The sequence below is a fragment of the Schistocerca serialis genome, chromosome 9, assembly GCF_023864345.2.
Source record: "Schistocerca serialis cubense isolate TAMUIC-IGC-003099 chromosome 9, iqSchSeri2.2, whole genome shotgun sequence".
Taxonomy (NCBI): domain Eukaryota; kingdom Metazoa; phylum Arthropoda; class Insecta; order Orthoptera; family Acrididae; genus Schistocerca; species Schistocerca serialis.
The window spans coordinates 390,840,050-390,853,463 of NC_064646.1; the positions used below are offsets into that span (position 1 = coordinate 390,840,050).

The 13,414-nt window shown below is 43.7% G+C and overlaps 1 protein-coding gene across 1 annotated transcript; it reads left to right on the forward strand.

Annotated features, from left to right (window-relative positions):
• Nucleotides 1-9,753: 9,753 nt before the first annotated feature.
• On the forward strand, nucleotides 9,754-12,082 carry LOC126419641 (piggyBac transposable element-derived protein 4-like; the record flags this gene model as incomplete). The annotated part of the gene is made up of 2 exons (XM_050086830.1): nucleotides 9,754-10,101; nucleotides 11,987-12,082. Coding segments are annotated over 2 exons (444 nt in total), but the record flags the coding sequence as incomplete, so codon positions are not given.
• Nucleotides 12,083-13,414: the final 1,332 nt, after the last annotated feature.

Here is a 13,414-nt window from a genome sequence, read left to right on the forward strand (position 1 = left end):
ATGTCGTGTTTTGCCAAAAATGTCTTCAGTGACAACGCACTGTGAGCTGGGGCATTGTGTTGGTGAAGGATCCATGACTTTTTTCTCCACAAATCGTTCCGTTTTCTCCGTACTCGCTCACGTAGGGTAGCCAGGACGCTAATGTAGTAATGCTGATTCACTGTTTGTCCCTCTGTTACCCAATCAATGTGCACAATCCCTTTGATGTCAAAAAAAAAAAACAATCATCATTGCCTTGAATTTCGATTTTGACATTCGTGCTTTTTTTTGTCGTGGAGAACCAGGAGTTTTCCAATGCATCGATTGGCGTTTAGTTTCGGGATCGTAAGTAAAAAACCACGATTCATCGCAAGTAATAACATTTTGTAAGAAGGTGGGATCACATTCAATGTTTTCCAGGATGTCAGAACAAATCATTCTTCGGCGTTCCTTCTGTTCAATTGTGAGACACTTTGGAACCATTTTTGAACACACTTTGTTCATGTTGAAACTTTCATGAAGAATCTGCCTAACAATTTCCTTGTCAACTCCTGTTAACTCAGACACTGCTCTGATTGTTAAACGGCGATCTTGTCGAACAAGTTTACCGATTTTTTCAATGTTTGCATCAGTTTTTGCTGACAATGGTCTGCCAGTGCGAGTGTCATCACTGGTGTCTTCGCAGCCATCTTTAAATCGTTTAAACCACTCAAACTCTTGTGTTCGCGATAAACAATCATCGCCGTACACTTGTTGTAAATTACTAACGTTTCACTTGCAGATTTTCCTAGTTTGAAACAAAATTTGATGTTAACACGGTGTTCTTTCTGTACACTCAACATTTTCCGACACACAGACAAAACGTCAACTACTTAAAACAGACGTCACGGGCAGACTGAGTGCAGGAGGCAGATGAAACTCGAGCAGTAGGCGGAGCGAGAGTCACGTGACAGGCCACGCGACTTTCAGCCTTATTTCATTCGTTTTATTGTTTCACCAGTACTAGTCCGGTTTTTTTCTAGCCACACCTCGTATACTGCTTGACTCTTCGTGAAGGTATGTTCTCGAAACTTTAACAAAAGCCCGTACCGAGCTACTGACCGTCTCTCCTGCAGAACCTTCCACTGGAGTTTATCTATCATCTTCGTAACGCTCTCGCGATTACTAAATGATCCTGTAACGAAGCGCGCTGCTCTCCGTTCGATCTTCTCTATCTCTTCTCTCAACCATATCTGGTATGGATCCCACACTGCTGAGCAGTATTCGAGCAGCGGGCGAACAATCGTACTGTAACCTACTTCCTTTGTTTTCGGATTGCATTTCCTTAGGATTCTTCCAATAAATCTCAGTCTGGCATCTGCTTCACCAACGATCAACTTTATATGATCATTCCATTTTAAATCACTCCTAATGCGTACTCCCAGATAATTTATGGAATTAACTGCTTCCAGTTGCTCACCTGCTATTTTGCAGCTAAATGATAAGGGATCTATCTTTCTATGTATTCGCAGCACATTACACTTGTCTATATTCAGATTCAATTGCCATTCCCTGCACCATGCGTCAATTCGCTGCAGATCCTCCTGCATTTCAGTACAATTTTCCATTGTTACAACCTCTCGATATACCACAGAATCATCCGCGAAAAGCCTCAGTGAACTTTCGATGTTATCCAAAAGGTCATTTATGTATACAGTGAATAGCAACGGTCCTACGACACTCTCCTGCAGCACACCTGAAATCACTCTTACTTCGGAAGACTTCTCTCCATTGAGAATGACATGCTGCGTTCTGTGATCTAGGAACTTGTGGAAGTCAAGAAACACGGCATCTACCTGTGAAGCCGTGTCTATGGCCCTCTGAGTCTCGTGGACGTATAGCGCGAGTTGCGTTTCACACGACCGTCTTTTTCGAAACCTACAGAGTAGATTTCTAGTCTCCAGAAAAGTCATTATACTCGAACATTATACGTGTTCCAAAATTCTACAACTGATCGACGTTAGAGATATAGGACTTGAAGACGGGGATGACCTGTGCCCTTTTCCAATCCTTTGGAACGCTACGCTCTTCTAGAGACCTATGATACACCGCTGCAAGAAGGGGGCCAAGTTCCTTCGCGTACTCTGTGTAAAATCGAACTGGTATCCCATCAGGTCTAGCGGCCTTTCCTCTTTTGAGCGATTTATTGTTTCTCAATCCCTCTGTCTTCTATTTCGATATCTACCACTTTGTTTTGAATCTCGATCACGTGTAGCAGGCAACAGGTTGCCATCCCAATGAACAGTCACAACATCTGGTACCTCGTTTTGAAAATTAACTTATGTAGTTTCCGCAAGCTCTTTCTGTTTCTTTATACGAATTCTTTGAATCGAGGACTTGCTTATAGGAGATTAATCAGTATTTGTCCAAGTGCCTCAATGGTAGCTTGAAGAATATACACTGTATCTCCCAAACTCAAGTATCACTTGTCTATCACTGCTACTAATTTTGCAGTAATGAAATTTTTCGCATAGTTGTTTTACTGGTTCCAGATTTTACGTTCTCAATTACGATTGGGAAATTTTCTTGCAAACACATGTCATTTTCATTACAATCTGAAGATGAGTCATTTTGTAATGCTTGATAAGATGCAGTCGAAGAAGATGACGTGGATAAATATTTAGCCCGTGTGTTTTCTTCCTCAATAGTTCCCATGCGCGACTTTCCGTCTTTATTTGCCAGTTTCTTGTCCATTACAGCTACGTGACCAGGCCGACCTGGGTCTCTCTGTCGCTGAAAAAGGATTTTATCTTCATTTATTTCGTTAACTGAAGTGCATCGGCTTGTGCATCGTCGGACGAATCATCCAACGTGTTGACAATCTCTTGTCAGCGCTGCCCTTATACCTTTTGGGTTTTTTGTGCATGTTTTGCAACTACGTCCAAACTTGATAGAGGTTCACTAATTTCTTTACACAATTAGGTACAGACTTGGTAGGTATACGCGCCTTTTCGCAAAAGATCATACATTCCCGAATAGTGAGACTTACCCTTTCACTGACAGCTAAATTCACTTCCCGGATATTGTAAAATAAAACTGCTAGAACTTGTGCATTTCATGGCAGTTTCGAACCTATTACAAATACATGACTTTTAGAATTACTGCGTAATTCCACTGACATTTTCGCTAACTGACCGCCATTTAGACTAACAACGTTAGAGACACGACACGAGGGCGCGCACCTTCGACTTTCTTACAAGTACAGCCTACCTGACATGTTTCAATGCAAGTCGGCAAGGTTTTCCAACATCCTAAGTTTCTGGAGTTTTACATATAGTTGTTTTGGCATCGTACAAATAAATGAAGAGGGTATGTGTGGTGTCACCGCCAGACACCACACTTGCTAGGTGGTAGCTTAAATCGGCCGCGGTCCATTTAGTACATGTCGGACCCGCGTGTCGCCACTGTGTAATCGCAGACCTAGCGCCACCACCAAGGCAGGTCTCGTGATACGAGAGAGCACTCGCCCCAGTTGTACGAGAACCTAGCTACCGCCCAGTTGTACGAGAACCTAGCTACCGCCCAGTTGTACAAGAACCTAGCTACCGACCAGATGTACGAAGCCTTTCTCTCTCATTAGCCGAGAGACAGAATAGCCATCAGCTAAGTTAATGGCTACGAACTAGCAAGGCGCCATTTGTATCAGTGCCTATAGCTTACGAGTATTCAAGAGAGATGTATTCCAAGGACTAATAAAAAGATAAGTAATAAGCATCTACATACTTTTCTTCTTATTCATTTATAAGTTCTCATGTTCCAGACTTCACGCCCGTCTGCTTTAGTCTTGCGTGCATTTTCAGCCATCTCAACTTCACGGTGTCGGCCCAGCTACCGACACAACATTGGCGACGATTTAAAGAGTTATTTGTGATTGCTTACATTTAATTGTGTCATGGCTTCGCCACATTCTCCAGATGTACTGTCCGAATTTTATCGCTTGCAGAATCAGCAGACGCAGGCGTTACTGGATGCCCTTGGACAGCTCGTCCAGGGTCAACGTACCATTCAAACCGATGCGGCCGCCGCCGCTTCTTCGCTACCGCTGCCACTAAACGCTGTTGCACCTCCCTTTCGACCATACGTGGCAGCCGATGAGACCTGGCACGAGTGGTCGCGCCAGTTCAACTTTCACCTCGCTGCCTACAGACTTCAAGGTAAAGAGCGGCAGCCGTTTTTGCTTTCTTGTGTCGGTGTGTCCACATACCGTGTGATAGTGAAATTGTTTCCCCGACGAGACGTAGCAACTCTGTCCTACGAGGAAATTTTGTCTGCATTAGATGCCTATTTCAAAGAAACAGTTAATGTGGTTCCAAAACGGTATACGTTCTTTCGTACAAAACGTACGGCCGGTCAAACTAATAGGGAGTGGGTAGCAACATTGCAAGGACTTACTAGGGACTGTGCCTTTGAATGTGACTGTGGTCTTTCTTATTCAGATACAATGGTGCGTGATGCAATTGCACAGAACGTTTCTGATGTTCGCATACGGGAGCAAATTTTGAAACTAGTTAATCCCTCCCTTCAACAAGTGATAGACATATTGGATAGACAGGACACACTTGACTGTGCTCAGGAATCTTTTGAAACTTCGCCAGCCGTGTGTAACATTAACCGGCCCGCTGGCCGCGCTGCGCGGCCCGGTAACCGGGCCTCGCGCACGTCCGCACAACTGCCATCGCACAAACAAACGCAGCTGCCGCCGCGCGCTAAGCCACGTGTGCCGCGCCAGCCCACAAATGTAGTGAAATCGTGCCCGCGGTGTGCTACTAGACATTCGCGTGAACATTGCCCGTCACGCCAAGCTATTTGCTTTTTCTGCAATAAGAAAGGACATGTTCAAAGTGTTTGCCAGAAAAAGCTCAGATCAGACAATCACAATCATTCCAGGCCCTTTGCTTCGCGCCGGAATCGAACCCAGGACACTCAGGCTCGTGGACCTTCGCCTATGGACATTCATGTCGTTAATTCCGCTTCGTCCAGTGACACTTTCTCTAACAGTGACTGTGATCGTCCCACAAAAACTGTGCGTCGACGTCGCCGGAAATCACGTCAATTAGCAAGTGATTCTGTACCAGTGTCTGTTCCAATTGCACAAAACAGTCGCTCTTGTCGTCAGCAGAACAATAAACTTTTTGTGGACTTAGACATTGACGGCAAAGTGATACCATTTCAGCTCGATACCGGAGCTGCAGTTTCATTGCTCAATCACGACACGTACAAACAACTGGGCAAACCTCCGTTGCGTTCCGCAAATGTTAAGCTAACTGCATATTCCGGACAGACGATTCCTGTGTTAGGACAGTGCAGCCTTCTTGCAACATACAAGGGACAAACAAAACTTGTGTCATTTTACGTTCTTCGTTCTTCTTCTCCTGTGAACTTGTTTGGTATAGATTTATTTCAGTTGTTTAACATGTCTATTGTAAATCAGGTCCTATCAGTGAATCAGACTGTGCCTACAGACAGTGTTTCTCGGCTGTGTGACGAATTTGCAGACATTTTTGCACCAGGCTTAGGTTGCGCTAAAAACTATGAAGCACATTTAGAACTGAAGGTAAACGCGCAACCGAAATTTTTCAGGGCGCGCAATGTTCCCCACGCATTGCGTGATGAGGTCGCAAGAACGTTACACGATCTCGAATCACAGGGTGTAATTGAACGTGTGCAAGCTTCTCTCTGGGCCTCACCCTTAGTAATTTTGCCAAAACCTTCCGGAAAATTGAGACTTTGCGTGGACTTCAAGGCCACAGTGAATCCACAGCTAGTGACTGCTACTTTTCCTTTGCCCCGCCCGGAAGATCTTTTTGCTAAACTGTGCCCGGGAAAATATTTTTCAAAGTTGGACCTAGCCGATGCGTACTTGCAAATACCGGTGGACGACGAATCCCAGCGCGTTTTGGTGGTTAACACGCATCTTGGATTGTACCGCTTCAAAAGACTGCCATTCGGGTGTGCCTCCGCCCCTGCCTTGTTTCAGCAATATTTACAAACTATTTGTGCGTCGGTCCCTACTGCAGCAAACTATCTGGACGATATAGTGATCTCCGGACAGACAGAAGAAGATCATCTTGCGAACTTACGAACATTATTTCAGGTCTTGCGGCAAAATGGTCTTCGCTTGAGGAAGGACAAATGTGTGTTTTTTGCTCGTGACTTACCATACCTGGGACATGTCATTAATGCCCAAGGCATACATCCGAGTCCAGAGCACCTCCGTGCCATACAAGAATTGCCTTCCCCTCAAAATGTGAAACAGCTACAGAGTGTGTTGGGTAAAATTAATTATTATCATCGCCTTCTGCGCAATGCCTCTTCTATTTCAGCTCCGCTTCATCGCTTACGCCGTAAAGGTGTTCCGTTTCTATGGACGACGGAATGCGAACGCGCCTTTCGCCAGTTGAAATCGGCGTTGCTTTCTAATACTTGCCTTACGCCATTCGATCCCCAGAAACCCCTTTTGTTGATGGTAGATGCATCGGATTTCGGGATCGGTGCTGTGCTTGCGCACAAAGTTGGCTCCCATGATCGCCCTATTGCCTTTGCGTCCAAATTGCTCTCGTCTGCGCAAAGAAATTATTCACAGATAGAGAAAGAAGCTTTGGCTCTCGTGTTTGGTGTTACTAAGTTCCATGATTTCTTGTATGGTCGTCACTTTACCATCATCACAGACCACAAACCTTTGACATCGCTTTTTCATCCAACCAAGCCTGTACCTCCACGTACAGCGCAGAAATTCTTTCGCTGGTCTATTTTCCTCTCGCAGTACCGCTACGATATCTTGTATCGGTCCACTGCTAAGCACGGAAACGCCGATGCATTGTCCCGTTTGCCTGTTGCTGAGGATAAAGCATTCGATTCTTCCGAACTTGCTTGCATGTTCATTGATTCGGAAACCGATGAAGTGGTCGAATCGTTTCCGATTGATTTTCGTCGTGTCGCTACAGCCACAGCTGCTGACCCTGTCCTTGCTACTGTTTTACGTTTTGTTGCTACGCAATGGCCTTTGTCAAAGTCTCGGATCGAGGATCCGTTGGTTCGCCGATTTTTTGCTCACAAGGAGAGACTTTTTGTTCAACGTGGTGTTTTGTTGTTGCGTTCTGATAATGATCAGTCCAGAGTCGTGGTCCCACGTTCGTTACAGTCCTCTGTTTTACGGCTTCTTCACCAAGGACATTGGGGTATAGTGCGAACGAAACAACTTGCTCGTCAGCACTGTACTTGGTTCGGAATCGATGCTGCGATTACGAATTTGTGTTCTTCGTGCCCGGCGTATGCCAAACAACAGTCCGCACCGCCGCGGAAAGTCTTTGCGTGGCCAACAGCCACTTCCCCTTGGCAACGCTTGCACATTGATTTTGCTGGTCCATTCTGGAATGCTCGATGGTTGGTTCTGGTCGACGCCTTCAGTAATTTTCCTTTTGTTGTCCGGATGTCTTCCACGACGTCCTCCGCCACCATCCAAGCGTTGTCTGCTATCTTTTGCATTGAAGGTCTTCCGCAGACTATTGTTTCCGACAATGGCCCACAATTCATGTCCGCAGAATTTCAGTCATTCTGCCAGGCCAATGGTATTCAACATCTGACATCCGCGCCGTTTTCGCCTCAGTCCAACGGTGCCGCTGAACGATTGGTCCGGACTTTCAAGTCACAGATGTTGAAATTGAAAGAGTCGCATTCTCGGGAGGACGCATTGTTGCTCGTTTTGTCTTCGTATCGCTCTCAGCCCCGAGATGGTCGCTCGCCGGCTGAGTTGCTCCACAGTCGTCCTCATCGCACCTTGATGTCTTTGCTGCATCCGCCGCATCAGGTTCCTGTGCAGCGGCAGACTCCTGCTTTTGCTCCAGGCGACGTTGTCTTTTATCGCAACTATCGAGGTTCACGGCGTTGGCTCGCAGGGCGCATTCTTCGCTGCCTCGGCCGCGCGATGTATTTGGTTTTGGGAGCCTCTGGTGAGGTGCGTCGGCATCTCAATCAGCTGCGCCTCTGTCGTCGCTCGGGTTCTGCCGCTCCCCGTCTGCTTTCAGCGACGGTGCCGTCCGGTCAGCGCCCTGGGGACCCATCTACTGGCTCGCCTCATCCCCAGGTGTTACCGACGATGCCTTCCATTTTGCCCCATGGCGACGCGCCGCCGCCGCCGCAGCAGCAGCAGCCGCCGCCGCCGCCGCTTGTTCTCCCGCCGGCGCCGCCCCCGTTCGACGCTTCGTTGCAGCCGCCAAGCGCCTCCCAGGGTCACGCGCCGCCGATCGCTTCCCGTGACCAGCTGTCCTCCGCCATGGAACTCCCGCCCGCTCCGGACCACATGACGTCATCGCGCGTCGGCTACCCCGACGCAATGGAGGTTGATCCTTCGGTCACTCCTGTCTCTTTCCGAGCGCATACACCGCATGTTGACGTGCACCCTGGACTAGTTTTTCAGGCGTTTCCTAGCTCCCCTCGGACCGTATGGCCGGGTGCGGGTGGCACAGCCTCGCCTGTTGTTAGGCTCCCCACCTCATCGCATACGTCAACATGTGGTCCTCCCCACGGCGGGCGGAAGCCTTATCACACGACCGTTCGCCGATTTGCGGGGGAGGAATGTGGTGTCACCGCCAGACACCACACTTGCTAGGTGGTAGCTTAACCCTGCTGTTCTGTTCGGGTCTATATGACCCGAAACGAATATGAACGTTATTTTACATTATGTAAATACCAATATATATTTATGAAACTTTGTGACTTTGTCTGAAAATGGATGAGCAGCATGTGTTTTAAAAGGTTTTAAAAAAGTTTAAGAAGTTTGGGCTTCAACTGTAATAGTTGCATATGTAATGTTCGGGTCATAATGACCCGACACAAATATGTTTAGTGTAACTCGTATTTATTTCTAAAATCTGGAAATGGCGAAAATTATTTTTGTTGTGTTGTGTGGGAATAGTGACTGCATCATTCCAACTTACTCTCAACAATCACCTAAAGCTCCATGCGTTCACAACAATGGGCTTGTTTGTTGCTTTCCCCAGGAAATAATAATTGGCAGTTCTCAATAATTGGAATGCTTTGTTTCTGCCCAGTTTGACTTGTGACACCATGGCGATGAGACCATTGAATGATCGTGAGTTGGAAGAAATAGTAAATGCCTCACCAGATGAAGGATCACTTTCTGAGTTTGAAGATCACATCAGCAATGCATCTGAAAGCGAGTGTTCCGATGACAGTTACGACAGTCCACAGCCCATACAAAATAGTGTAGAGACTTTTCTTTCTAAAAATGGGAATATAGAATGGCAGTTGCATCCACCAGCACAACATGGTCGCCTACCAGCTTCGAACATCATCAAGAGTACCCCAGGAGTTACCAGGTATGCAGTCAGCAGAATATCTGATGTAAAATGTTCATTTGAAGCAGTATTTCACACAGCGCTTCAAAATGAAATAATAGAGATGACAAATATTGAAGGGCAGCGAGTTTATGGTGAACAGTGGACAGATATTGATGGTTCTGTTTTCCATGCATACTTAGGACTCTTACTCCTAGCGGGTGTATATCGATCTCATGGGGAGTCTACAAAAAGTTTGTGGGATAAAGATACTGGGCGAAACATATTTCGAGCAACCATGTCTCATGAAACATTCTGTAAGATATCACGTGTCCTGCGATTTGACAAGAAATCTACTAGAGAGGAAAGACGACGTACTGACAAACTTGCCGCAATTCGTAGTATTTGGGAGAAGTGGGTAGAGGTCCTTCCTAAACTGTATAATCCAGGAGAAAATGTTACTGTTGACGAGCAGTTAGTAGCATTTAGAGGTCGCTGTCCATTCAAGCAGTATATCCCAAGTAAACCGGCAAAATATGGGATCAAAATATGGACCATGTGTGACAGCAAAACTTCATACGTACTGAAAGCCCAAATTTATACAGGAAAGGTGAGTGGAGCGGCACCAGAAAGAAATCAGGGAATGAGGGTGGTATCTGATCTCACTTCTGAGTTACGTGGTCAGAATATCACGTGTGACAACTTTTTTACGTCGTACAATTTGGGGCAGCTGCTTCTGAAAAGGAAATTGACTATGTTGGGAACTATACGGAAAAATAAGCCGGAGCTTCCACACAAAATGACCAACAAGGAGGTACACAGCTCTTCATTTTACTTCACAAATGACACTACTGTGGTTAATTATATTCCTAAGAGACACAAGAATGTTGTACTTATGAGCACTCTCCACCATGATGCGGAAATCAGTGACAGGGCTGATAAGAAGCCAAAAATGATTTTGGACTATAATTCAACCAAAGGTGCTGTAGACACGCTTGATCAGTTATTAGGTACATATACATGCAAACGAAAAAGTAATAGGTGGCCAATGATAGTTTTCTACAATATTCTTGATGTTTCTGCTTATAATGCATACGTTTTGTGGATTTCGGTTGACCCTAATTGGAATGCAAGCAAATTGACTAGAAGGAGAATATTCTTGGAGGAACTTGGAAAGTCACTGATAAAAGAACATATTGCATCAAGAACGCATTTCCCAAGAACAGAAGATTCTTTGAGAATGGTCACAAGCATCCAAAACCCGAATGATGTGGGTGGTGTGTCAGAATCGGTAACAACAAGAAAATCTACAAAACGTGCACGCTGTAAGTTCTGTCCATCAAGTAATGACAATAAAACAAACATGGTGTGTGGAAAATGTAGTAAACATATTTGCAAGAAACATGTAACCTACTTGTGTCCACAGTGCAAGCAGTAAGAAAAGAACTGTAGTATTTTATAAGATGATTGTATTGAAAATTCTGTTGTTTCAAATTTATGTGAATACTTGTGCCTAAACTACAATCAGTAAGAAGAGAGGATTCTAAAGTTGTAGTGCTTTCTATGTTGGAATGTAATAAAAAAACTGTAGTGTGTTCTGTACTGTAGTGTGCTCTAAGATGAATATCTGTAATGACAACTGTCTGTTGTTAGAAAATGTCAATACTTACGTCTAAACTGTCAACAATAAGAATAGAAGTATGGAAAAACTGTAGTGCTTTCTAAGTTGAATGCCTGTAATGGAAACTGTCTGTTGTTTCAAATTTATGTGCATATTTAAATGAAAAATATCCCTCAATAAAGTTGTATGCATTGTTATTATTATTATTATTACCATTATTATTATTATTATTATTATTATTATTATTACTAACAAGGTACTGGAATAGAACAACAATGTCGATAGCTAAAACTGTACCAAAATTTATGTTTCTAAAGCATTTTGATATGTCGGGTCATATTGACCCGAACAGTATATATGTCAAGTAAAAGTGAACAGAACAGCAGGGTTAAATCGGCCGCGGTCCATTTAGTACATGTCGGACCCGCGTGTCGCCACTGTGTAATCGCAGACCTAGCGCCACCACCAAGGCAGGTCTCGTGATACGAGAGAGCACTCGCCCCAGTTGTACGAGAACCTAGCTACCGCCCAGTTGTACGAGAACCTAGCTACCGCCCAGTTGTACGAGAACCTAGCTACCGACCAGATGTACGAAGCCTTTCTCTCTCATTAGCCGAGAGACAGAATAGCCATCAGCTAAGTTAATGGCTACGAACTAGCAAGGCGCCATTTGTATCAGTGCCTATAGCTTACGAGTATTCAAGAGAGATGTATTCCAAGGACTAATAAAAAGATAAGTAATAAGCATCTACATACTTTTCTTCTTATTCATTTATAAGTTCTCATGTTCCAGACTTCACGCCCGTCTGCTTTAGTCTTGCGTGCATTTTCAGCCATCTCAACTTCACGGTGTCGGCCCAGCTACCGACACAACAGTATGCGTTCAAATGAAAAGTACTTCCAATTTTTGGGACACCCTAAGAAACATATAACTCTACTTTATGCATAATACTTCACACTAGCCTCCCTTCAAAGAATATATGATAGTCAACTCCTACATTATCTAAATAGTTTGCAGAATTCATTTAATGTGAGGTACATGTCAATTTAGTCTCAAGGAAGATGGATGAGAAAGGAATTCATTCTGTCCAGTTCAAAAGCTGTAGACATATTTGATTACGTTAGCTCGAATGTAATCAGACTATGAGAAGATTTGAGATAATATCAGAGCGCTAAAAGCCTCACAAGGAAGAATAACTACAGCACGCAACTAATGTGAGGAAACTGCGAGAAATGACTGAGAGTCTTGTACTCTCCGAGACACAAGGTGTTTATGTAGCACTAAATGTTAGAAAAGGGAATGAATTGTGTTAAACACCGTATATAACACTCATCAAATTGTTTTAAATATTATGTATAAAGTAAAAAGTGCTAACTCATCCTTATTTTTAATATATACTAAGAAAGTAAGCAAAAATCTGTATATATCAGTAAAGAATCAGCATTCTATAGTGTGAAAAGTATTATATGTATTTCAGATTTATGAAGCCTGTCTAATATCACAAAGAAGATTAACTTATTAGCTCTAACTTTATCGTGCTGGAAATCAACGATACATGTTGATAGCATACTGCTAAAGACTGACAACACAAGTCCCATATTGGAGAGAAAATCCTGAGCAATAAATTCTGCTTTCAGTCATTACTATTCAATGTCAGAGGGAAAACCTAAACTTTACATTACCAAGTAACACTGAGAAAAACAACATGTATAGATACATAAATTGGTATTATGAAATGACCAGACATCGTGGTTTTTCTTCCCTATACTTCTTCTGGACTCCAGATATGATATCTATTCCTATCTCTCCTCCTGACCACTCATGCCCAGTTGCACTTTCAATTCTGAAATTACAACAGTCCTAAGAATATACACTTTCCCACCATAACTCGAAAATATTGTATTGCCAAACTTTCGGGGATTTTAAAGCAAAAATTGGGACGGATTCACCACTTCACCGGATTTACAATGAATTCTATTCAGAAGATCAGTATGTGTATAATTATCTTTTCGAATATATTGTCTTTGCTCCACCAGGGAACATACAAAATTATATGTCTTTAAACATTGACCTCAACAGTATCCTTATAGCTTATTTGCTACACATTTTTCATATATGTGCTCTTAGAAACTAAACGAGACTGTATTTTGTAATATGATAAATGTCATTATTTTGTACGTATTATTCCTTTATTTCACAAGAAATTTAGATAGAGCATAATCATTCTGTCTAAAGAACATGGTCCCACTTCATCATGGGGGAATTAGGTTCATGATGCGTATCTCCAAGGCATAAGCTTTATCCAGCTGCTCTGTTGAGGTAGGGAAATTATCCATAACCGTCAGACTGATAAGTACTAAATTTAAAACTTGCTTATACGTATGTGGTATGAGGACCTATGCCGTCCCCTTTTCATAATTTTCACCTGTAAGAATCATTTACATTCAGCTTCCAGCTTCCAGATAAATCTACAATTTC